The 25,491-nt window shown below is 46.4% G+C and overlaps 1 protein-coding gene across 1 annotated transcript in view; it reads left to right on the forward strand.

The window, feature by feature from the left end:
- TTC38 (tetratricopeptide repeat domain 38) overlaps nt 1-25,491 on the forward strand; it is a 693,598-nt gene that overhangs the window by 59,761 nt on the left and 608,346 nt on the right. The window contains exon 2 of the mRNA XM_086952761.1: nt 11,977-12,054. Within this exon, the coding sequence (XP_086808887.1) occupies nt 11,977-12,054 (78 nt within the window). The remainder of the gene's footprint in view (nt 1-11,976; nt 12,055-25,491) is intronic.

Raw genomic sequence — 25,491 nt, forward strand, 5'->3', positions numbered from 1 at the left:
CCGTCCCCTGCCAGCGCAACTAAGACCCTCCTGGATAGGTCCCAGAGCAACGTCAGTTCATGTAAGGGACCAAGTACTGCGAGTCAGCACCCACCTAGGCCCTGGCGCCAAAGATGGGGGGAGGGCGCAAGTCCACCGGACTCAATCCCCGGTCAAAACGGAGAGTAGAATATGGCACCGCACCTTTCCAAGTCTTCTGGCCGAAGCTGTGGGGGCACAAGGTAGGGCAGAGCCTCTGGGGTGCAGCGCCGATCAATTCCGCGGCATTTCGTGGCGTTATTTCGAGAAGCGTGCGGCAGCCGCGGCCCGGCCCGGCTCTCAAAATGGCTCCTTTCCGGCAGTTAGCTAAGTCGGGTGGCCCCAGGCAGCAGGGTCGTCGCGGATTGTAGGGCCCGTGAAGAGGACCTAGAGGCGGGTGGTCTTTAGGGGGAACAGGAGGTGTGTCCAGAGTTCATGGCGCGGGGTTTGTGCTTGGATTGCAGCCGCGCACCGTAGCACGTCACGGTGGTCTCCGCGCCGGGCGCCCGCAGCACTACAGTCCCCGGTCTGGCCGCTGTACTCAGGCCGCTCCTCTTCAAATGGCGATTTCAGCCGCTGGCAACAACGGATTTTCACTGGAGTGCTTTCGGGTGCCGCCGCTCAGGTTCGGACGTCAGCTCTAGCCATCGGAGCCCTGCAATTGCCAGATATGTATGCGGATAGCTGTGAAGGGCAAGGATAACCCCGGAGCTCAAAAACTAAGCGGCCATCTTAATCGGCCGTTAGCCACGCCCCTCAGGCTACCCTATTTTTAATAACCGATATTTAACACACATGATTCTTGGTGTATTTTTCTTCTTCATTCACAACAAAGCTTCTTGTTCACAACACCAGACATTAAGCACATCGCTTTTCTGTTTTGCCTTATCACTTCAGCACAGATACACCATACTTCTGATTATGAGCTTTGACTAACTAACTAACTTTCCCTCCTCCCATAATTTCTCCCATAACTTCAAGTGGAATTTCATTAGTGATCAAATGTGGAGATGTTCTATACACTCAAAGCAAATTCCTATCCACTGAAACACAATGCGGTCTAGACGTGATGGTCCTTTTTACACATTCTACTAAAACCTTGTTGAATATCTCAACATTGCAATTGGCTTGTTACACATTCTACTAAAACCTTGTTGAATATCTCAACATTGCAAGTGGCTTGAGGATGGTAGAGAAGCGTATGTAAATGCTTGATGCCATATGTTTTTTTAAAACATTTATGGTGACTGAAGTGAACAGAACTCCATCATCAGTCAAAAACTCAGAGGGAACCCCTTCCCCTGAATTTGAGCACAGCATGGAGCCTGTAAACCTCCATTCTTCTTGTCATTAATTGTCAAGTTGCAGCTGAAGGACAATCCCTCCGGTTGCACAAGTTGGTACAGTGAAAGACTAAGAGGAATCTGCTGTTACTTAAGGGCCTACATACTGGCTTCATAACATAACAAGATCATTCCACAAGCTAATGTATCATCCGTATCATCCACCAGAAGAAAGATAACGGAATGCAATTACATCATAGTCCCCTACCAGTCATAACAATGTGCATATAACAAGCCAGAGGCCACATCACCATTGCACGTTCTTCTGTAAACCTAATCTGTAAGGGCCAAGCAGTGACATTGCGGTGCTTCTGGAATGATTCAGCTGAGATTTAGGGCACAATTTCACACGGAGGCGGGGTTTAATGTACACAGGAGTATGATGTGTATGTCTCTAGTTTCTATACAGGGTTGGTCCGGCTCACTGATTTGACCTTAGGTTTTAACTGACCTTGTTTGCATGGAGCATCCATGATGTGCAATACCTTAGGCTCGATTCAAGGATGAGAAAGGTTGAATTATGGCATGTCCTCCTTTGGCCATGGTTGTGTTCTGACAAACTTATTGGAATTGTTCAGCAGCCAAGTGTGTCGTCTCATCTGGGGGATGTGAAATCTGTGGGTAGTATTCAGTTGTGGGCTGGGACAAAATTGCCTGACTTTGTGGCTCATTGGCCCAAACTAATGTGATCGCCACTGTGTCCTGACAGATCCAAGGGGAGTGCACTTATTGAATGGATCTAACATTTAGGGACGTGTGTGCTGTCATAGTTTATAGTTAGTGTTTATGTTGCACTTTCTGTGTAATAATCTATATTCACTACACAAAAGTGCTGCAAATAAATGTCCTATTTTAAAGTAGGAAGTAATATTCAAAATAGTTATAATCTTTTGTGTGTCCAGTGCAGAGTGGTTATTTATTGTTTTCCCTTTCTGTGTCTTAATGTTACCTTCTTTTAGCAGAGAATAGTAATTGATCAGCATCCCTGTTAGAAGCAGACCCCTGTAAAACTCCTGTGGAGGCACTGAAGGTCAATTAACCTTTCAACTACTTGGGTCACCCACTGTAAATGAGTTTATTTAGGTATATTATTTGTAAAATATTTCTTGTCACCTTATGCGCACTTCAGAAAGCAAAAGTAGGCAAAGGATTAAAATAGAACTGAAATATATGGGTGGTTAGAATTGATTTGGGTGCAATGGTAAAAAACGATATGGCATTCTTCCGTTACGTACCCAAAGGCTGAAGTTTAGTCAGACGAGCTTCTAAATAGTGAAATTTTTTAGGTCTTTCTTGAAACTGAATGAAATAGTTTCTGCCCTAAGGTGAGCGTCTAAATCATGCCAAAGTTTGGGGACCTGTACTGCCAGAGATCGTCTGCAGTTTTTCCTCCATTTAAAGCATATCAAGTGTGAAGTTATTGACGAGATTTGTCTGGTGGGATTGTAAAAGGGAAAACATTGTTGGTAGCAGGCCCTTTATTCACATATGCCCTCTGAAAGATAGAAAGCGTCTAGTAAAGGGCTTCCAAGGCTGGTGTGACGTGGGTTACCTCCGTAGTGTCAAGCACCTAAGGGTGGTGTGATTTTTAAGCTTTTCTAGCTTTCTTAACGCCAATTTTTGCTAGACCAGTGTAGATCAAATTGCAGGTATTTTAGTGCCCCATAATCCAGCATCTTGTCAAAAGAACCTGCTATAAAGTGTGTTGGCACAAGAGTATTCTTAGGAATGTAGAGTGGCATCTTTATATCCTTCACCACTGCATTAATTTGAGGAGAAAACGTAAGGTTAGAGTCTGATTTTTGAATTTCTATGAATGGCTGGTGCATAGCCTAGGCTAGGAATATTGAATGCAAGAGTACCACTGTGGCGTTTTCCACAATCCTTAAAATTGCAGGGACCCCACATCTAGAGGAAATTGAAAAGTGGCCAACAAATTAGGAACTATGACACTTCAATCAGTATTTATTTGATTATTAATAAACAATCATAAAAGAACAATACAACGATGAAAACATTTGTTAAAAATACAATCCATAAAAACACTAATGATAGATAAAAATGATAACTGTAACATAAACCAGTATTAATACATATGATAATTGATTGGAACAGCAAAGACTTAACAAACACACATTTGCACAAACTTCCAAGGACTTGAGTTTTTGCAGACATTAAAGATGGGTTACAACTCCTAATACCAGTATGTTTTAGCATGTTGTAGAGAAGTGTGGCTCAATGGTTAGAGCGGCAGACCCTGATGCAGTAGTCTGGCCGGGACCAGGGTTCAATTCCCGCCTCGGCGGGTCTCGGGCTCAATTTCCTCGGACCTGATAATTCTCGCTTCGGTGCCTATTCTAATCATGAGTCTCACTCTACACCTCTGGGCAATAGCTTGCTTAATCTCTACAACGGCCCCAACAACGCTGAGGATGCGTGACTTCACATTGGGGGTGCCCAGGAGTGGGCTCCTCACAGGGAAAGGCCAGGAAGGGTTCCTCGGTGGTATTCGTACAAGCGCCGAGATGCCTACGGGTAGTCGTGCGCTATACAAGTGCGTAATCATCATCATCATCAATCATCATCATTCTGGAAACGTGTCTGAGGGAAGTTAGTTGTGTCATAAAATTAACCTGTGTTAAACATCATTTCCAGTGTGATTCAATCAACTTTTTCCTTAGGTGAATACAGGGAACTGAATTGAGTTTCTGTTGGCATTTAGCTGTTGGTTTCCAGTATATGAAGCCTCATATATTTCTGTCAGGATTATACACGATTAGGCTCTGAGGTTCAAGTGAGATAGTATTTACACACACACACACAAGCTAATCAGTGAAGGTGCAGGTTAATTATAATACTTACCAGTCAGTGCAGTTATTGCTGAAGGTACTACCGCTGTACCATTCACTGTGAGGTTTTCCTGAAAATCAAGAAAGAACCATTATCAGAAGAAAAGTTCCTACAAGATGCATACTGCTTATTAAAAACAATAAATTGAAAAGCGGGATTAGCTACAGTCAAATTGGGTAAGTTCTTGTAAAGAATAGAAACTGTAATAAAAATTAAAATAAGAAAAAGTAATGGTTTCTAAGAATAAAGTGTGAAACTATAGGTTTTCTCCACTTGCCGTTTCTAACAACACAACTCAGAAGAAAAACACATCTGCTGAGAGGAAACAGAAGAAAGGCGTAGCGGTCTCTTCTTGTCTCCTACCCCTTACCCTCTTCAGCCATATTGCATTTTGACAGCATTTGGCCGATAAATTGAATAGGGGAGTTGGGAACTAGCGTCAACCTGCTACTGTCTATTTAGGTGGACAATTTGGATGGGATGTCTGCATCTAAGATGAAATTGCACAAATATCTTGAGACAAAAATGTAATCGATAGTAGGATTTGTGGCATGACCTACAAACGTTGAAACTACAGGAGTACTGGGGTTCACAAATTGTAAGGGATATCAAAGATCAACCCTCTTCAAGTAGTTATACAGGAAGGTCTCTCTTGCATCCTGAGCAGTTTATTAACACTTCATGAGTGAACAGATTCACAGATGGAAGCTAGAAACTACCCCCAACTTTAAAACTTCCTCCCCAAAACAGGTTTTATCCTCCTCCTATGTTAGCAGTAGAGTTTGGCAAATTATCTATTTCATCAAACAGAAGGGACATGTTATGGGGAACTTTATTTGAAACGTTACCATTATAAAAGTTAATCAAGATGAAGTATAATCCGCCAGGCCACTTTAAATAAAAGGCCTGTATGAAGGAACACTCAACAGGAATTGGGGTTATAAGGCAGAGCAAGGTAGTTCTAACTCAAACACACAACACAAACATGTTGCTGTGCTTGAGGGAGAAGGAATTCGGGGTTTATAGTAGAGCATATAACCATCACAATAAATATCCTTAGATTGCCATGTTTCCTGCAACAACAAAATATCAACATTAAGGATAAAGCCTCGCCAGGACTCCTCATTTTGCAATGTTCCAACTAGCTGCACTGGTGATAGTCCTACTTGACTCGATTAGCCCCTCAATCTACTCGCAAGGCAAAATTAAGGTGCCATAGGAGGAGGTAAAGTCTTCATCATGTCAGTCAATAGCTTGACTGGGTGACCAGGTGACTTAGTTTTTTTAACTGCACCATTGTTTCTTCTGTGATGTGGATTAAGAGCAGGACTTTACCTGATAAAGGTGCGCCAAAGGCTAGCCCCTCTACGCCCGTCCGCCACCCAATCGCGGCCAGCACCAGGGACCCTGGTCCCCCTGCCATCCACAGGTACGACTCTGCTACCCTCATCGCACTCAACCCTGGAAGAGACAACAACTGCCATAGATGGACGCCTAACACCACTCACGGCCAGTTCTACTGCTGACAATCCTTCAGCATCAACAGCCACCCCATGACTGCTGAACCCAGGCCGGACTCCCGCACCAACAAAGCCCTGACATGCATCCTCCTTGACATGCTCGTCCTCCACAGACACGCCACAGAGATCTGGGACCTGCTCAACACCCTCTCGCCAGACGTCGCCTTCTTCACGTAAACATGGACCAACATCACCTTCGCCCCCAGACACCGCCATCCCCGACGGATACAAGATCCAAAGAAAGGACTACCCCACCGCCCAGGAGGAGGACTCTCCATCACTCACAAGAGCTCCCTCCGACTCCCCACCTCCAGCACAAGCGACCCACTCTCCAACTCAGAGCACCTCCACTTCCAGATCCTAACCAGCCCCAGAACCATGCTGCGCAGGACCCTCATCTACAGACCCCCCGGACCTCCCACCACTTCTGCCACCACCACCACTGCTGACCACGTCGCACCCCACGCCGTTACCTCCATGGACTAAATTCTCATCGGAGATCTGAACCTCCACCTCGACAACCGCAGGGACCCCGACTCCACCACCCTCCTTGACAACCTCACCAACCCTGGACTGAAGCAGCTCCTCACCACTCCCACCCACAGAGCCAGACACACCCTCAACCCCATCTTCTCAGGAGGGACAAGAGGGGGGAGGTGTGGCGCCGTGGCCAGGGCGACTGACGCAGAACTCTGGGGATCACAGTTTGATCCTTGGCCCCCGGCAGCAGGAGTCTGTCCAGCACCCTGCGACTCTGGGCAGTAGCTCGCTTAATCTTCCCAACGGCCCCCAATGCCGAGATACCCCTTCTGGGGTGATTTATGCGCTATACAAGATTTACATTTTTTACAAACATCCAGTTCAGCCACAACATGCAGCCCCTCTGGACAGACCACCACAGCGTACACTTCACCTTCAACACCACCACAATACCCAAACCCGCCCGCGCCCGCCACAAAGGAACTGGAGCAAAATCATAGAGGAACACTTCAACACCACCTTCCTCCACGACCCCCCCGCCCCCCAACTCCCCCCGCCACAACCAACGCTAACTCCTCAGCCAAAGAACTACACGCTGGATTGCAAACTGTGCTGACAAGCTTCCACCCCTCCGCCACCCCGTCAAACAATGCCCCCTGAAGGCTGCCTGGTTCACCACCGACCTCCAAGAAGCCAGGCGCTCCTGCAGACTCCTCGAGAAACTCTGTTGGAACAGAAAAAGCACCAGAACAACTTCAGGAACGCCATGAATGAATACCAGCGCATAAGAGCCACCAAGCTGACCTTTATCAAGAACAAAATCCACACCAACGCAAGTAACGCAAAAGAATTATTCAACGTCATACAGCAGTTCACCAGACCCCCCAGCCAAGCCACGGGCGTCACACCATCTCTGGACCTCTGCAACAAGCTCAGCTCCTACTTCCATCTGAAGATCAAGGCCCACCATGATAACTTCAGCGAACAGACTTCGGACACCACCCCCTTCTCCACCACCGAAAACCATCTGACCATTACCACTTGGAAACCTGACACCACCACAACCATGAAGAACACCCACTCAGGAGCCCCCAAAGACCCCTGCTCTCTGCAGATCTACTACAGAGCCGCAGATACCATAGCACCCGAACTAGGCCGGTCCCTTGAATTCGGCATCTTCCCAGATGACTGAAAGCGGGCAGAGGTCAAACTCCTCCTCAAGAAACCCTCAGCCGGCCCGACGGACCTGAAAAATGACCTCACTCCCAGTCCGGATTTCGCAGCAACCACAGCACCTAGACGGCCTTCCTCGCCGCCACCGATGACATCCACATGCTACTTGGCCAGGGCCACACTGCGGCCCTCATCCTACTAGATCTCTCTGCAGCCTTCGACACCTTCTCACACCGCACTCTGGCAGCCAGACTCCATGACACCGGTATACGGGGAACTGCCCTCGACTGGATCCGCTCCTTTCTGGCTGAACCCAAAGGATCAGACTCCCTCGCCTTCCTGTCCGAACCTACAGAGATCAACTGTGGAGTACACCAAGCATCCTCGCTCAGCCCCACACAATTCAGCATCTACATGGCCCCCCATGCCGCCATAGTCTGACAGCATGGGCTCAGCATAGTATCTTATGCTGACGACCCCCAGCTTATCCTCTCTCTCTCCTGAAGAACCCTGAAGACACCAGACTTGGCTTCCAAGAAGGAATGAAAGACATCATATCCTGGATGAGCGACAGCTGCCTAAAACTGAACTCCGAGAAGACAGAGGTCCTCTTACTTGGACCCTCCTCCACTGCATGGGACAGCTGGTGGTGGTACCGTGTGCCCTCGGAAACTCACCCACCCCGAAGGACCATGCCTGGAACCTCCGCTTCGTTCTAGACTCCTCCTTCACCCTGGCCCTCCAGATCAACGCTGTTGCCTCCACCTGCAACAACTCCCTCCTCATCCACTGCAAGACCTTCAAGTGGATCCCCCCTCCGAATGCAGAAAGACTGTCGCCCATGCACGCATGACCAGCAGACTGGACTACGGCAATGCCCTCTACGCTGGAATGAACAAAATCGTGCTACACAAGCTACAAACCATCCAGAGCACCGCAGCAAGACTCTTCCTCGGAACCCCACGACACGAGCACATGACCCAGCACCTACGAGACCTCCACTGGCTCCCCATCGAGAAGAGAGTAACCTTCAAGGTACTCACCACGCCAATCAATCAATCAATCAATCAAGAGTATTTGTAAAGCGCGCTACTCACCCGCTAGGGTCTCAAGGCGCTGGGGGGGCGCTGCTACTGCTCGAAAAGCCAGGTCTTGAGTTGCTTCCTGAAGGAGAAATGGTCCTGGGTGAGTCAAAAATTGGATCCTGCCCCCCAATACCACATCGGAAGCTGGCATCAACCTCACATGAAGTGTTGGAGTCGTGGTGACCTCCTTGATTTCCGCCGAATCTACCCTTCTTATACTGTCCTTTCCCTTTGCGAGAGGTATAGAAATTGGAATGATTGTTGTATCCGGAGTCCTGACCACCGCCTCTTTGGGACTGGAAACCTCTCTGGGAATTCTGTTGAGAGCCACGGCCGAATGAGTGCCCCCTGTGTCGTCCGGCCCTGGTAAAAACCGGCCGAAATGCTCGCCGCAGCGAGTCTTAAACCTTGTCAAGGCGACTAAAAGTAGCCACAAATTTTGTAAGCTCCTTCAGGAACGGTTGACCAAATAACAGTCCCTGAGCCAAGGGGCCGGACTCGGAAGATGAGAGCTCTGCCAATTTAGGATCTAGCTTGAGAAGAATGGAGCGGCGCCGCTCACAAGAAATTGCGCAGTTGGCATTACCCAACTGGCAAATAGCCCTCTGGGACCACTCAATGAGCTCATCAGGATCAACAAGGGCTGAGGACTCCCTTGCTTGAACACCAAGTTCTAGGATTTTAGTAAGAGGGCCCAGCAAGTCCAACAATTTGTCCTGGCTGGAACGCCAAGACATTTCAAGACCTTTCTTCGGGTCTTTGGCATACTTTTTGAGATATGTGACCATCGTAGGATCCACTTCTGGAGTATCAGCCAAATGGTCAGCTAAGTCTGGACGTGGACACTCGGATCTCAGGCGGGCCCTGACATCCTTTTCAAAGAGCTGGCGAATATGTGCCTGTACATATTCCGCCACAGCAGGGGATGGCAACCAAGAAGAAGAATTTGGATGAACGATATCAGAGGGATCAAAAGTGAGAAGAGGGGGGTGCGAGGGAGCGTCCACAAAGTGCTCCTTACAAGCCTTTTTCCGTGGAGGAGGGTCATCATGATCAGACGTAGTGGAGGAATGAGTGTCATCAGTATCCGTATCAGGAAAGGTGGAAGCCGACGCCCCAACCAACGTCTTAGTGGAAGACCTGTCAGAAGACAAACTTTTGGCCAATTTCTGAAAATCAGATTTGTGAGGATTCACAGGAGATTTAGAGGATGCACGAGAAGACGGCAACCAGCCTTGTTGTTGTGCATAGAGAGACAAATGACGTTTCAAGGGATTAATGGCACGAACAAGCGCCTTATTAACCGAATGTTGTACTCCATGATCCAAAGCCTCAACCAAGTTGTGCTCTAGAGAGCCAGAGGCATCTTAGTCATAGTAATAGTCATCTTCGTCATAATAATCAGCCATAGTGACATAATAGTGCAACAATATAATGCCTACAGAGGTGACAATAATCAATAACGGTCAAAGGCACAATGTAGGGGGAGTGAACAAACCCCACAGCAAGCCAGTAACACAGGTAGAAACCTGAACACACTGAAATTATAAAACGTGGAGGGAGGGCTTGCTGGTAGAAAAAATAGTCACTCTAGGCAAAGCCTATGAAGGATTATACAGCCCAATTGTTTTAATTTGCTACAAAAGGCCGTAAATGGTGCGAAATATGCAGGCTGTGGGCAATGGGTGTCAAAACGCGACCTTCTCCTGTCAAAATTCCGTTTTCCACTGAGAAAATCAACAAACATGGCCGCCGCGAATGCGCGGTAACGGCCGCCCGGTATTTGCATAAAGAAGCGCTCTTGTGCAGCGCGCGAGCCTCCCAGCCCCTATCTCCCACTCCACAATGCAACAGAGATGTGGGCGCGAAGCGCCCGGACTCGGGGAGGTGACCTCACGCTCCCCGCAACGCCGAGACTGGCAAAAGCGGCGAGCGGAAGCAAAAGAAGAAAAACGCTACAAAGAGCCAAGGCAAACTGGGCAGAAACACCGCGGCGAAGCGCAAATATAGAGCGCAACAAAAGCGTTAACAGGCACAAGTGCAACAGGCACAATAAGGTACAAAACCATTAGCAGTAACCAAGTAAAGATAAAAGTACACTTAACTCGCTGCGGAGCAGCAAAGAAAGAGGATGTTATGTTCTCTATGGTGCCTTATATAGTGTACATACTCTAGGGTTGCCCAGTGTATTCATGGGAAATGTAGTTTTTTCTTTTTCTGTATTGTGATTGGCTGCTGAGCATTTCTATTAAAGAAATGAGATAGCATAATCGGAGCCTCCTGTCCTGACACACAATTGGGTATTTTGTAATTTGAAAAACAACAGTAAGTTCTCACAGTCCTGTTGGCTGCTGCAATGAATATTTTCTTTTTGGATTTGTATTCTTCTATTGCTGTTACATATGGAAAATGTATTTTGTTTGGCTTGGGATGTCACTGATATGATAGTTCAGATTGACTTTATTGCCCTGTTGAGTGTTTTTTACCGTCTCCCCTGGGTCTCTTTTACACAGTTTTCAGTCTCATCCAGTGTTGTATCAGGTTTTCGGGTCAATGCTGAAGGCTTGTGAGTTACTTTGATGCTCGGTTTCTATTTCCTTGTTTTGTTTAAGTGCCTGCTTATCCAGTTTGGGGTCGTGATGATATGTTGGATGTTTCTAACCATGACATGGGTTCTCATGTTGACCTGCTGTGGCGTCTTATTGATTTGGGAAGAATTTATCACTCAGAATATGAAATAAATGGATTGTTCTCCAAAAGACATGAAGATACCTTGAACCCATGATAACCTTCCAACTAAGGAGTTTAATACCTTTCCCATAATGCGTGGTTCTGGTAGTGTAATGTCTCCCTGTTCCTCGGATTGTAAAAGTACGTGTAATTTCAAGGTTAACTTTGGACTGTGCTGTTTAGCCTAATCCAAATCACGTTTTCACCTTCCCCAACATTTATGGTTTCTTTAATACAGTTGCAGTCGGACTGTACACACAGACCTCACTGAACTATGTACATCACCTTATTCATAAGATGTTCTAGCTAGAATAAAAATGGTCTGTGATTTTTGCATTCCTTTTCCTTGGAACAATGTTTGCCATATACTAAAATACCTGCATTAGATAATGCCTCTTGATTTAAAGATCAGATAAACAAGCAATGTTACGTGCTTGAGGTTCACATTCAGTAACAGCTTCTCAAGGAAGGATGTACACTTTGTTCTTTATGCTCCCTGAAAGGGCCTGTGGATCCTCTGTAATGTTGGTACTACTACTTCTGAAAAGGGGGAAGCGGTTCATGTTGTGTTAATGCAACCACCAATAATCAGAATGCTTTCTTTGGCAGCAGAACTCGTCAAGGAACAGAATCCTGATTGGTTTAGTTTCTTCCTTGCTGTTGTCCGTGAATGAAGTTTTTAGGTAAAATTGTTTCAAAGTAGCTTTATCTAGTTTGAGCCTGGCCTACGGAATGGAGTGGTTTCAGATAATGCATGTTCTGTCTTTCTTTTTGCAGGCATGGCAGGATGCTGGGCTCTCTCTTTCTACTCCTAGCAATGAAGCCTGCAAACTCTTTGATGCTGCACTAAGTCAGGTAAATATTTGTTTGATGACAATAACTTTGAAATACAAAAATCTATCCAGCATTAGTTGAAAGGATGCTTTTATTTATACTTTTAGGAGTGGCTTAGACCGCTTTACATGTTTTACAGACTTCATATCATCTATTCAGAGAGTGGCATTGGACACAACTATTGGTGATTGTATCATCCATCAAGCACAAAATAAATGAAGGGAGGAAGGCTTACAAATTGTCTATTCTTGGTCGCTCCTGGTAGCATTTCAGTCCATCATTCTTTTGCCCAACGTATTGCTCTAGACAGAGGCCCCCCGTTACACAATTCGGTACTTTCTGGTGAGGCCCCCCTTAGAAGTAAACACGAGCAACCCTAGAATGGTTTTGGTTTTGTCAGCATAGTATTGTATGGTTGATGTAATGAGACAAGGTTATACCAATATGTGCCACAGATGTAACATGGCTGAAACTAGTCTGGAGTTTTTTTCCCCTCCGTAGAGGTTCCTGCCTGTTGGTTTGGGATGGCCTAGTCCCATGAGGGGAAGAGCCAGTACTGATTTGTAGAAGATGGACCTCTATGTAGAGTGGCACAGTGGGTGAAATGCATAGGTTCATATGAGAACCAGAGAAATTACCAGTGGCTTAGTCTATTTTAAAAGCATTCTTCCAATCTCCCTTTCTGTATTTGATTGCATCATTCACCACATTCATTGCGCTCTAATTGCTTCTGACTACCATAGGTGATGGATGGAATTTTGCTAATACATTAAACCCTATGACCATTTAATTGGTACACTGTGTTATAAGTCTTCAAAGAGAAAGCTTTCCTTTTTTAGGTCTTGCCTAGGCAGTGCTTGCGCTGTCTCTTTGAGACATGATTCTGTATTCAGGATAAGGGCCCAAAGCCCTGTCCACTTTCCACTCATCATTTTAATTGGCTCCTATTCTTAGTAAATTGTGGCTTTTTATTGGTCAATAGGCTTAGTAGTCCCTTCTTCATACCACCTTTTCTCTTCCTGTAACCTCCCATAAGGACACTCCCTGTTACATGTGTTGTTACTCAGTAGGCTGTAATTACAGTCTCCAAGCACTATTTTCTTAAATAACTTTGTCCTGCCTGCTATTGCAGGCAGAATACGTTCTCCCTCACTGCTTATTTTCATGTTCATTTATCCAGTGCGGCACGCCGCAGCAAGAATAATGGCGGGCGTGCTTTTCTTATCTTATTTGCTGGCTTAACGCGGCCGCATGACTTTCTTTTTCTGTTTAATTATGTTTTTTTAACATAGCAGCACCCAAGCTTTAGCTTTGAACATCTTAAGCTGAAGCGTGGGTGCCACATTTGCAAGAGTTTGAGCTCTTGGCATTGTAAATGACAATACCTCTTTTCTAATGCCTTTATCAGTGTTTACAAAACCTGCAAGCAGTTTTTACCCACCACTTGCAGGTTTTGTCAACATAAATAAAAGGCATTATCATTTAAATGCCAATAGCTCAAACTTTCGCAAAGGCAACACCTATTGCATTGCAAATGCTCATCTTTGTTTTGTGCAACTGTTATTTTGTTTACAGAGTTGGAAAAAGCTTTTCAGAAATCTACTTTGACCAGACCAGGGACAGGTTGATAAAATGTGTTGTTAAAATATTTTATTTAATATGACTTTCCTCAAAGTGTCTAAGAAAGGGAGAGTATAGCTATGGAGGGAAACTGGCCTCTAGGGTTTATCAGAATGCTTGCCAGATGCCTCTGAAAGACCAGTGGTTGTCTGGCATAGTCATTCACTTTAGGTAGGACTTAGACAAGGCTGTCAGGTTGGAGGAGAGTCAAATGCCTGACATTCTACTGTGTAGGGGAGCAGGGTCAGCATAGTCACTCTAATTGCAGAACCACCTCTGATTGGCAGGTGGAGCTTGTGCAGACTCAGGCACTTGAAAGGTGTGCTGTGTACCTCTGAAAAGCCAGTGGGGCTGTGAAGAGTTTGCTCTATGTCCCTAAGGGTCTCTCCATCTCTACTGCCATGTTGTACAAAGCATTGCTGACACAAATAGGTTTGGCCTTTGTTTTGTCCACAGACAATACACACACAGGCACCTCTGCATATAAACAACACCTACACAGTAGCCACACCTAAGCCAACATGCTATTTTGAATGCCGACAAGTGGAAATGACCATGCAAAATTGCAGGAACATCCGCACTGTAGGAAGGGGGAGGCTCTAGTTGGCGCAGTGTAGCACTAGCGACAAGCAGGGACTCTCTCTTCCTCGTCAGGGCTGAGGGTTACCTTCCAGACAACCTCCGCTTACCCTCTAGGTAGTGTGGCTTAAGCAGTCTTAGGCTAATCTTTGGGGCACATAGGGTTAAACATTTGCAATATCACACCATCACAACCAACCCACCACACAATGACACCAAACTGTATTTGTAAAAATATATATCTTTATATAAATTTCAAGCAGGCTTGTAAATACAGTTGTCAAACTTTCAATAGCGGTTCCAGTTTACTTAAGTTCAGGTTGCCACAGTTCTCTCTTAGCAATAAGCAATCTTTCGGGCCTTCTGCCCAGGTTCAACAAGGTTCAGTGTCTCGTAGCGCCTCAATGCGCTCTCTGCGTGGGCCTCGAGGGCCAGGAGCCGTGCGAGCCTCGGTTTCAGAGGCGGCTCGCGTTTGGGAGCAGATGGTGCGGTGCGAGCTCGAGTTGCAGGACGCTCGCACCGTGAGGATACAACACAGTACCTTTCAAATCCTTGTGGAGCGGGCAGCTTCCAGGGGAACTGTCCCACGTCGCGTTGCTTTTCCGGGGTCGCTGTTCGCTGCGGCTCTCAGCCGGGCAGGTCACGGGTCATCCGGGGCGGTGGTGCTCTGTGGCGGCAGGGTCCTTTCCTCGTCGTTCGCTCCGACCCTGGAGGCGGCGGCTGTGTGGTGGCGGCACGTGGCAGTACGGTCCCCAAGTGCAGGACGTACCCAGCCAAAGTACCGGTTGCAGCTGTGCGCTCACAGCTGGGCTGTCGGGCAGGCTACCGACCAGAGGGGGGTTATCACAGGGCGGCTGTCCGTCTTCGCAGGTGGATTGACGGCTCGAAGCGCAGTCAATACGGGAGCTTGGACCGGACGGGTCCTCCTTCACTTTACTCTCGGGCTCCCGGTGCAGTTGCGGTCACAGTGCTCGGGCCAGCGGCGGCTGGACCTCACGTTGCTCTCGCTGTTGCTTTGGGCCCCGGTCACGGTGCTCGGGGGGGATGTTGATGCCTTGGTTACGGGGAGCGTGGCAGGCTTGCCCAGCGCTCCCTGACCCCTCTGTCAGTACTGCAGCGATAAGCAGCACACACAGTCGCTTTCTTCAGGATGTAGCGCCCACTGGTCCTGGGGCGCTGGTCAGGGGGCAAGTTCAACAGCAAGCCCTTGGAGATCTTTCAGCAGAGTTTGGCACAAAGTTTCTCAAAGCAAAAGTCTTCTTGTAGTCTTTCCTTTTCCTCTCCTTCTGCAGCAAGGCACCAGACACAGGCAAGAGTCAGCACCCTTCCTTGTCCTTCCAGGTCCTTCTCGTCGGGCAGAGTTCCTTCTGTAGCACAAACAGGATCTAATTTACAAGGAGCAGGGCTCCTACTTTTATACTGCATTTCTTTTGTTCTCGCAGGCCAGGGGGGCCTTTGCATAGCCACTTTCAGTCCTTGAGCACTCTGGTGGGTGCAATCCGGCTTCTGCTTTCAGTGTGAGGGGCAGGCGCAACAGACGCCCCACAGGAGGTGGAGCCAACATTGTGTGGACAGAAGTAGCCAGAAGTACCTTGTTGATGGGGCTTCGCCCTTCCTGGGCCAGGTGTCGGCTGAGTCATCAGTCGCTCCCCAGGAGGATGGAGCCAGCATTGTGGTGGCTGAGCACATTAAGATTCCGAGTCAAGAGCCACTCCTACCTCCCACTAAGGTGTAATCTGCGCATTCACCACCTGTCATCCCCCAGCCCTGTCACTCACACATCCCAGACAGTCAGATACACATACCAGCAGAGGCGGGCTGAAATGGTTAGGCAAGCAAATGCTAACTTTCTAAAAGTAGCATTTGCAAACACAGGATATTAAAATAAACTTTACTAAAAGAAATATTTTATTATTCTGAGTTCAGGCATACTAAACATGACTCTCTACCATGCTCCCTGAGCCTGCTGGGATTATAGAGTGTAATAATTCCAGCAGCCCATTCTGGCCTAACGGGAGCAGGTAGCCTTCAATAGTGAAATACGAATTTAGTTGTAATTCACTACTAAGACATGCCACACACATCAGGGCTTGTCCTACCTTACACTCACAATGCACCCTGCCCTCAGGCCTACCATAGGGGTGACTGATATGAAGTTAAGGGAAGGTTCAGGGGCTGGCAAGTGGGTGCACTTGCCCAGCCAGCATGACAGTACGAGACTGCACGCAGGTTCTGCGATGGCAGTCCCCAGACACATCTTAAGGCTGCTTCTGTGGGTGGCGTAACCAGCGCTGCAGGCCCACTAGCAGTATTGGCATTCACAAGCCCTGGCACTCTTAGTGCACTTTACTAGGGACTAACAGTAAATCCAATGAACCAATCATGGACATCAATCACATGTACAATTTTCAGTAGGGAGAGCATATGCACTTTAGCACTGGACAGCAGTGGTAAAGTGCCCAGAGTCATTAAACCAAACAAAATAGGTCAGAGAGAGTATTGGAGGAAGGCAAAAAGTTTAGAGATGACCCTGCCAAGAGGCCCAGGTCCAACACGCACATAATACTATTATAATCTTATTTAATTCATACATTCATGAATTCATTGCGTTGCAGCACACACATAAAGGTATAGGTGATCTCGCAAAAGGAACCTCATAAATTCAAAGAATAAACATGAGAGTTCCATTGTCTAGAATGGTTGTTGTGCCTGATTACCAGCGTAGCGCTTACTGCATATAGTCCACATTGCGCGCATTATCATTAGTGCTTGCTTGATACTGTAGCGCTATATTGCTAAGTTCGCATTGCCTGTTGACAATATCTATGCCTAGTTGTGCCGTGCCTCTGCCCACATTATAGCGATATCCCTGCTTGTGCCCAACCTCGTCCTGTTTCACTTTTGTTTTGCTGCCATTTTTGTTGTTGTGCCTCCCAGCCCGTATCTCCACCCCGCTCCCGCGTCCTAGCTGACCCTCCCTCGCTCCGCCCTCCCACCCCCCACTATCCACTTATGTCTGAACAGCCTATGCACAGCGTTCACGCGCAGCGGACTTGCCCCATGTACGACGAAGTGCGCCAAAGGTAAGCCCGTCTTCGCCCGTCCGCGCCTGGACCGCACCCAGCGCCAAACCCCCTGGCCCCCGCAAAATCCACTCCACCCGCATAACGTACGACGCCGCAACCCTCTCAGCACTTAATCCCGGCCGACTCCCAGACTGCTACCACTCCGCCCCAGGAGACACCCATGGACCCTTCACCTGCCACTCCTGCAAGTTCGACTGCATCAGGACCCACACCAAATCCACAAACTCCAAACAGAGCTCCGACACTAACAACCTGAAGTGCATCCTGCTCAACACCCGCTCGGTCCACAGACACGCCATTGAACTTTGGAACCTACTCGACACCACATCGCCGGACGTCGCCTTTCTTACAGAAACCTGGATGAACGCCTCATCAACGCCCGACATCGCCATAGCCATCCCGGACGGCTACAAGATCATCCGAAAGGACCGCCTCAACCAAACAGGAGGAGGCATCGCCATCGTCCATAAGAAGACCATCCGCATCACGACCAGTTCCGACGATCACCTCGCAGCCGCCGAACACCTTCACTTCCAGATCCACACCGACCCCAAGACCACACTCAGAGGCACCCTCATCTACAGGCCACCAGGACCCCGCACACAATTCAGCGAAGACATCACTGACTTCATCAGCCCACACGCCCTCCCCTCCGAGGACTACATTCTACTGGGAGACCTCAACTTCCACCTGGAAAAGAACAACAACAGCAACACCACCACCCTTCTGGACAACCTCGCCAATCTCTGACTCAAACAACTCGTTGACACCCCCACCCACTATGACGGACACACACTCGACCCAATCTTCACCTCCAGCAAGCACATCTCCTTCAATCACACCACAGCTCTCTATTGGACGGACCACAGCTGCGTTCACTTCAACTACAAAAAGACTACGACCCACAACCAATTCCCGGCAGAAACTGGAACAAAATTACCACCGACCAGCTCTTCTCATCGCTTCACCAAAACCCCCATGCCAAATCATCGGACCCAAACCAAGCAGCCACCAACCTCACACAATGGATCACCCACAGCACTGACGAATTAGCACCCTTGAAAAACCATCAAATCAAGCAAGGTAGCAAAAAAGCCCCCTGGTTCAATGATGACCTTAAGAAATCCAAGAAGATCTGTTGCACCCTCGAGAAAGCCTGGCGAAAAAACCCAACCACTGACAACCTGGCCACCTTCAAGAAAGCCACCCGCAAACACCACCAACTGATCCGATCCACCAAGAAATCCGCATTCAAGGATCGAATCGACAACAACGCCCACAACAGCAAGGAACTATTCAACATCGTCAAAGAGTTTACCAACGCCATCACTCCCTCCCAAGACCTCTGCGACTCTCTAGCCTCGTTCTTCCACAACAAAATCGCTGACATACATAACAGCTTTGGCGACCAGTCCACCCCACCCACCTCCGAACTAAAACCCCCCTCCAACAACCTTTGCGCCTGGAACCCAATCACCACTGAAGACACCATCCGCCTGATGAACTCCATCCACTCAGGATCGCCAACCGACCCATGTCCCCACCACATTTTCAACAAAGCAGACTCCATTATCGCACCCCATCTCTGAGACGTCATCAACTGCTCCCTCAACTCCGCTACCTTCCCGGAAAGCTGGAAACATGCCGAACTCAGCGCCCTCCTGAAGAAACCCACAGCAGACCCCACTGAACTTAAGAACTACCACCCCATCTCGCTCCTCCCATTCCCTGCCAAAGTCATTGAGAAAGCCGTCAACAGTCAGCTCGCCGCCTTCCTCGAATCCAACAAATCCCTCGACCCTTCACAGTCCGGATTCCGAGCCAAACACAGCACCGAGACCGCCCTCATCGCAGCAACAGACGACATTCGAACTCTACTGGACAACGGAGAAACAGCTGCCCTCATCCTACTTGACCTCTCCGCAGCCTTCGACACAGTCTGTCATAGCACCCTTATACAACGCCTCAGCAACGTCGAAATACAAGGAAAAGCATTGGACTGGATCATCTCGTTCCTCGCCGGAAGAACCCAGAGAGTACGCCTCCCCCTTTTAGATCAGAGGCCACCGAAGTCATCTGCGGCGTACCACAAGGATCATCACTCAGTCCCACCCTCTTCAACGTATACATGAGTCCCCTCCCATCCATCTCGCGCCAACACAACCTCAACATCATCTCCTACGCAGACGACACCCAGCTAATCCTCTCCCTCACCAAAGACCCAAACACCCCCAAAACCAACCTACACGAAGGGATGAAAGAAGTAGCCGAGTGGATGAAGAACAGCCGTTTAAAACTGAACTCTGACAAAACGGAAGTCCTCATCTTAGAATCATCCCCCGCCTGGGACGACTCATGGTGGCCACCGGCCCTGGGAAACGCACCCAAACCAAGGGACCACGCACGTAACCTGGGCTTCATCCTGGACTCCTCCCTCTCGATGACCAGACAAGTCCACGCCGTCTCATCATCACGCTTTAACATCCTACGTATGCTCAAAAAAATCTCCCGTTGGATCCCCACCGAAACAAGAAAGACGGTCACCCATGCACTGGTCACAAGCCGACTGGACTACGGAAACACCCTTTACGCCGGAACCACAGCCAAACTACAGAAAAAACTCCAACGCATCCAAAACGCTTCAGCCAGACTCATCCTAGACATCACCCCCCAAGCTCACATTTCCGGTCACCTGAAAGACCTCCACTGGCTCCCTGTCAACAAGAGAATAACGTTCTGACTCCTCACCCACGCACACAAAGCCCTCTACGACCTAGGACCCGAAAACCTCAACACGCGCCTGTCCTTTTACACCCCCACCCGCCAACTACGATCGTCCAATCAAGCCCTCGCCGCAATTCCACGCATCCAAAGATCCACCATGGGGGGAAGATCCTTCTCCTACTTAGAGGCCAAGACCTGGAATTCTCTCCCCACCCACCTCCGCCTTACACAGAACCACCTCTCCTTCAGAAAACAACTAAAAACCTGGATATTCGATAAGTAAAGCACCCCCCAACCCCCCCTCCCCCCTCTTCCCTCAAGCGCCTTGAGACCCTCTGGGTGAGTAGTGCGCTATACAAATTTTAAACTTTAAACTAGGCAGTACAGATAGTCTCTTACATCCATTAGAAGCAATTCTGTGTAACATAACAATTCTGGAGACTCTATTTTTGCTGGTGGTAGAACTCTGTGCACTTTACAACTACTAAACAGTAAGTAGTAAAGTGTCTGTGCTTCCCCTTTAAAATATGAGCTGTCCATTAGAATACCCAATTTAGCCTAGTCAACTTCACTACACTACCCTACACTATCTCAAAATGGCGATTGCCGTGAGTCCTTTCACTGTTTCAATGCAATAATGAGATTGTTGAAAAACATGGCGTTTACGTGGTGCCATTAACATCGAGAAAGGCATTTCTCCGAAACGCGTCTGTTACTACTGGTCCTTTGAAAAAATAGAAACTTCTTGTAAACGTCCCAGCAAGTGTGGATTTTCCTTGGGAAGTTCGAGGAGTGGAGCGAGAAATTTGCTGCGTCCTGGGGGGCGGTGCGTCCATTAGGGCACTTGGGCGTTGCCCCACTGAGCATTGCAGTCTCTCTCTAACTCTGGCAGCAATCTCTGTATCCCAGGCTGCAAGAGCTGGAGGCAGTCGGAGTCTGCTTAGAAGGGGGCGGGCGGCACTCGAGGAGAGGAGTTCAGCTGCAAGACTGGGTCTGATAATGATTGACATCCTCCATAACAGTATCATTATCACAGCAGGTGGACCTTGCCAGCGCACAGCAGGAGTGCACATGTTCTGTTTAGGGCTTAACCATTTTGCACCAGCCCTGAACATGCGCACACTAGGCTGCACATTAGAAGAGCGAGGGTTGTTCCACGTCGTTCTTCTAATGAGCAGCCTAGTGTGTTGTATGTTGTGTTCGTAGTTGACGTGCGCGCGATGCACGCGCGTCAACAACGAATATTATGTTGGCCATGTGTTGTGATTTGAAGGCTGCCGCGTGTGTGTGGGATGTTGGTGCGATTGCGTGGTAGGTTGTGTTTTGAATGGGAGTGGAGAGATGATAGCGGGGGAGTCGGGCGGTTTACCGGCATTCATGACTGGAAGACGATTGAGCTTGTACATGGAATAAAGAGCTCATTACCTGGACTCATCGGATTGTGTATTTCTTCTTCTATATCAAGGAATGTATTTTTGTTACACTGGCGACAAGGATGGCAACGCACTCCTGCGTAGGATTTTGTGGTGTTTTGTGCCGACAGTTTCTCGAACATTATTTTCCTGTTACTAGCGCTGGATTTTCTTAGAAGCGGTTTACTACGTGCCTTGCTATTGGAAGTTCACTGGAAGCCTTACTATTGGAAGCCTTACTATTGGAAGGATCCTTCAAGTGCAATTGGATAAATAACACGGGGAAGTTTCTTTATTGATTTTCATTGGATACCTCCCTTGTTTGTCATTGGTCAAAGGAATTTTTCAACCAATCCTGTTGTTCTTAACAACAAATCATCTTCTTCTTATAATCAGGGACAGTCTGTTGTGTTTTATTTTTATGCCGATAACCAAACCTTTTCCGGAAAACTACATGATGAGTTCTCATATGTTTTCAACGCTAGTGCTGTGACCACAACTAGAACTAGAACAATTGTAAGTAAAACCACTGTGACACGCACACATTTTCAGCGTGTCCTAAATTATAGCAAACGAAGGAAAGGAGTGTTTATTGGAATACATTGCCATATATTTTATATAACCTATTTGTGTTTTCTACAAGATTGGTAATAAGAAATCTGTCTGGCATTCAACCGCCACCTTAATTTTTATCTATGCCCGGTGATCCTCAAATTGAGTGGGAAATATGGGAAGCAATGTTCTGAGCTTATGTGGATGTTCTTGAAGGGGAAGAATGTGAAGCTGACAGGAAATTAGCTTTACTCAAACATTATCTTGGAGGTATTGCTCTTAAGGAATTCAAAAATCTACCTCCTTTGAGCAGCACTTCTAATTTGAATAAATGTCAAATTGCATCTAAACAACGTGCTATCAGATATGGGAAGAAAATAAATCTGGTTATGGAAAGATTTAAATTCTATTCAAGGAAACAAAATAGTGATGAGTCCATTGACAATTATGTTTCTGCACTGAGAGCTTTAGCAGTTACATGTGACTTTGAGCATATAAATTATGATCAAGTTTTAAGAGATCAGATTCTTATGCGTACAAATAATATAAAAATACAACAAAGGCTTTGGACCACTACTGATATGTCACTCAATGCAGCAATTGAAATAGCAAAAGCTATTGAGCATTCAGAGAAGTTTGTAGATGAAATTAGATCAAATGATAAGTCAAATGTTCATATTGTCAACAAGGAAAATGATAAGCAGAAAGATCTAGACAAAAAAAGAAATTTACAAATCAAAAGAATGAAAACCAATTTAAATCAGGAAGTCGGAATAGATGGCAAAAACTAGATTCAAGAATGAACTATTGGCAAAGACCAGATCCAAGAATGTTTTAGATGTGGGAGTGGTTATCATTTAGGGAATTCGAAGTCATGCCCAGCTTTGGAGAAGGTGTGCACAACGTGCAATAAAAAAGGACATTTTTCAAGAGTATGTAGATCAGCTCCTAGGAGAATCAATCTTATTCACGGACAAGGACCAGAGGATACAAGTGACTGTGAATTTGATGTTAACACCATAATGTGCATAAACAAAAACATGAGTTGCAAGAAATTTCCTTCTTGTGACATCATTATTGATGGAATCTCAACTAAAGTATTTGTTGACTCTTGTTCATGGTATACTATTTTGCCTTACGCCTTAATTGGCCTAATGTGAAACTGTTACAACCTGATATTGCGCCTAGTGCCTATACTGGCCATAAAGTACAACTTAATGGATATTTTATAGCTGAACTCAGCTTTAAAAATTGAAGCACAAAGGGGAAATTTTATGTTACAAAAGCCGGAGAATCACTACTTGGTTGGCCTCATCAAGAACAGCTTGGTGTCAAACTGGATCCTAATGCTGATCCGCCTGTGTATTCTATTGATGACTCAAATATGTTAAGAAGTAGTAGTAACTCATTGCTTTTAGAGATCAAAAAGAAATGTCCTTCTCTGTTTAGTGACAAATTAGGCAGGTATAAAGGATTTGAACATTGTATAAAAGTACATCCCAATGCCTTGCCTATTCGCCATAAAGTCAGGAATGTTTCATTATCATATAGAGTTAAATTGAAAGAAATGCTACATGATGTGTGAAAAGAAAATAATTGAACCTATTGAGTCATCTCCCAGGGTTTCTCCAGTTGTAATTTCAATGAAATCTGGAGGAGATCTTAGTTTATGCATTTATCTACGCAGTTTAAACAATGCTATCTGCGTATATTCACATCCTCTACCAAATTTACATGAGATGGTATCAACTTTGGATAATGCACAAGTGTTTTCTTGCCTGGATCTTGCAAGTGCATATCACCAAGTACTTCTTCATGAAGATTCAAAGGACTTGACTGCTTTTGTAACGCCTGAAGGCTTATATAGATTTTGTAGGATGCCTTTTGGGTTAGCCAGTGCTGCTGCTGTCTTCCAAATGTTAATGAAAGAAACTTTAAATGGTCTAACAGGAGCAGTGGCTTTCCAAGATAATATTTTGGTGTTTGGCAAAGATGATAACGAACATGACAAAAATTTGATGGAAGTATTGAATGCTCTTTCGAACAAAGGGTTGACGCTCCATGCTGACAAATGCAGATTCAGGAAGAAGGAAGTGGAATATTTGGGCCATTGCATTAGTGGAAGTGGAATCAAGCCAAAGGCATCACATTTGGAAAATATCAGCAAAGCACTGATTCCACAGAACAAAGATCAATCAGTAGCCTTTTTGGGATTAGTAGAGTTTTATGCTAAGTTCATTCCAAACTATGCCAGTGTGATAGATCCCTTTAGGTCTCTTTTAAAGAAAAATACAAAATATGTATGCACAGGGCCTATGACAACAACTCTCAATTCTGTGAAAGACTTGATTGTCAAGGCTCCTTGTCTTAAACCATTTGTTATTGGGAAAAAGTGTATTGTAATGGTTGATGCAAGTGATTGTGGTTTAGGGGCTGTTCTCATTCAAGAGGAATGGGGTAAGGAATGGATAGTAGCATATGCATCAAGAACATTAAGAGAGTCCGAATGTCATTACTCTGTGATCGAAAGGGAACTTTTGGCATGTGTTTGGGGGGCCAAACATTTTAGACACTTCTTGTGGGGAACTAAATTTGTTATTAAATCAGACCATAAACCTTTAGTGCACATATTGTCACCTGGTGTAGGACGTATGCTTTCATCAAGATTAGCGAGACTTTCTTCAAGGTTGCAAAATTTCCAATACTCCTTAGAATATGTTCCTGGGAAATCTAATATTCATGCTGATTGCATGTCAAGGCTTCCATTAGCGTGTAAAGATTCTGACAATGTTGATATGGATGAATGTGAAGTGGCTTATGTTGTGGGTGATGTGAATTTTGTATTTGGTGAGGACTCAGTAATACAGGAACAAACGTGGAATGAGGAAATGGATAAAGATTTGGAACTAAAGGAAGTGAGGAAATTCGTTTGGGGTAGTTGGCCTGAAGGAAAAGGATTTGAAGGGGGATGATGAGTTACCACAAAATTAAAGATGAACTAGCTGTGGAGAATGGTATTGTGTTAAAAGGGGATAAAATTGTTCCACCATTTGGACGCAGGAAAAAAATTCTAGATCTAGCTCATGAAGGGCATTTTGGTATATCGCTTACCAGAAGACGGTTGAGGAACATCTTTTGGTGGCCAGGGATTGATTCATATGTGGAACACTAAGTGAGGTCATGTGAATTGTGTATGAATAGTGACAAATCAGCAAAAGCTTTATCCACTGTTCCACACCCGGTGGAATGACCTGTTTCGCATTGAAATAAACTTGGCATTGACATTATTGGGCCTTTTAGTATTTTACCATAACAGTCTTCATTTAGAATATTACTTATGGATTATTTCTCTAAATGACCAGAGATTAAAATGGTCAAAGAAGTTACTACTGATGCTAATATACAATTTATGGATGAAATTTTTTGTAGAGAAGGCATTCCCCAAGAGGTTGTTACGGATAATGGGCCTCAATTTGTTAGCAAAC

Source organism: Lissotriton vulgaris, chromosome 1_2 (assembly GCF_964263255.1).
Source record: "Lissotriton vulgaris chromosome 1_2, aLisVul1.2, whole genome shotgun sequence".
Classification (NCBI taxonomy): domain Eukaryota; kingdom Metazoa; phylum Chordata; class Amphibia; order Caudata; family Salamandridae; genus Lissotriton; species Lissotriton vulgaris.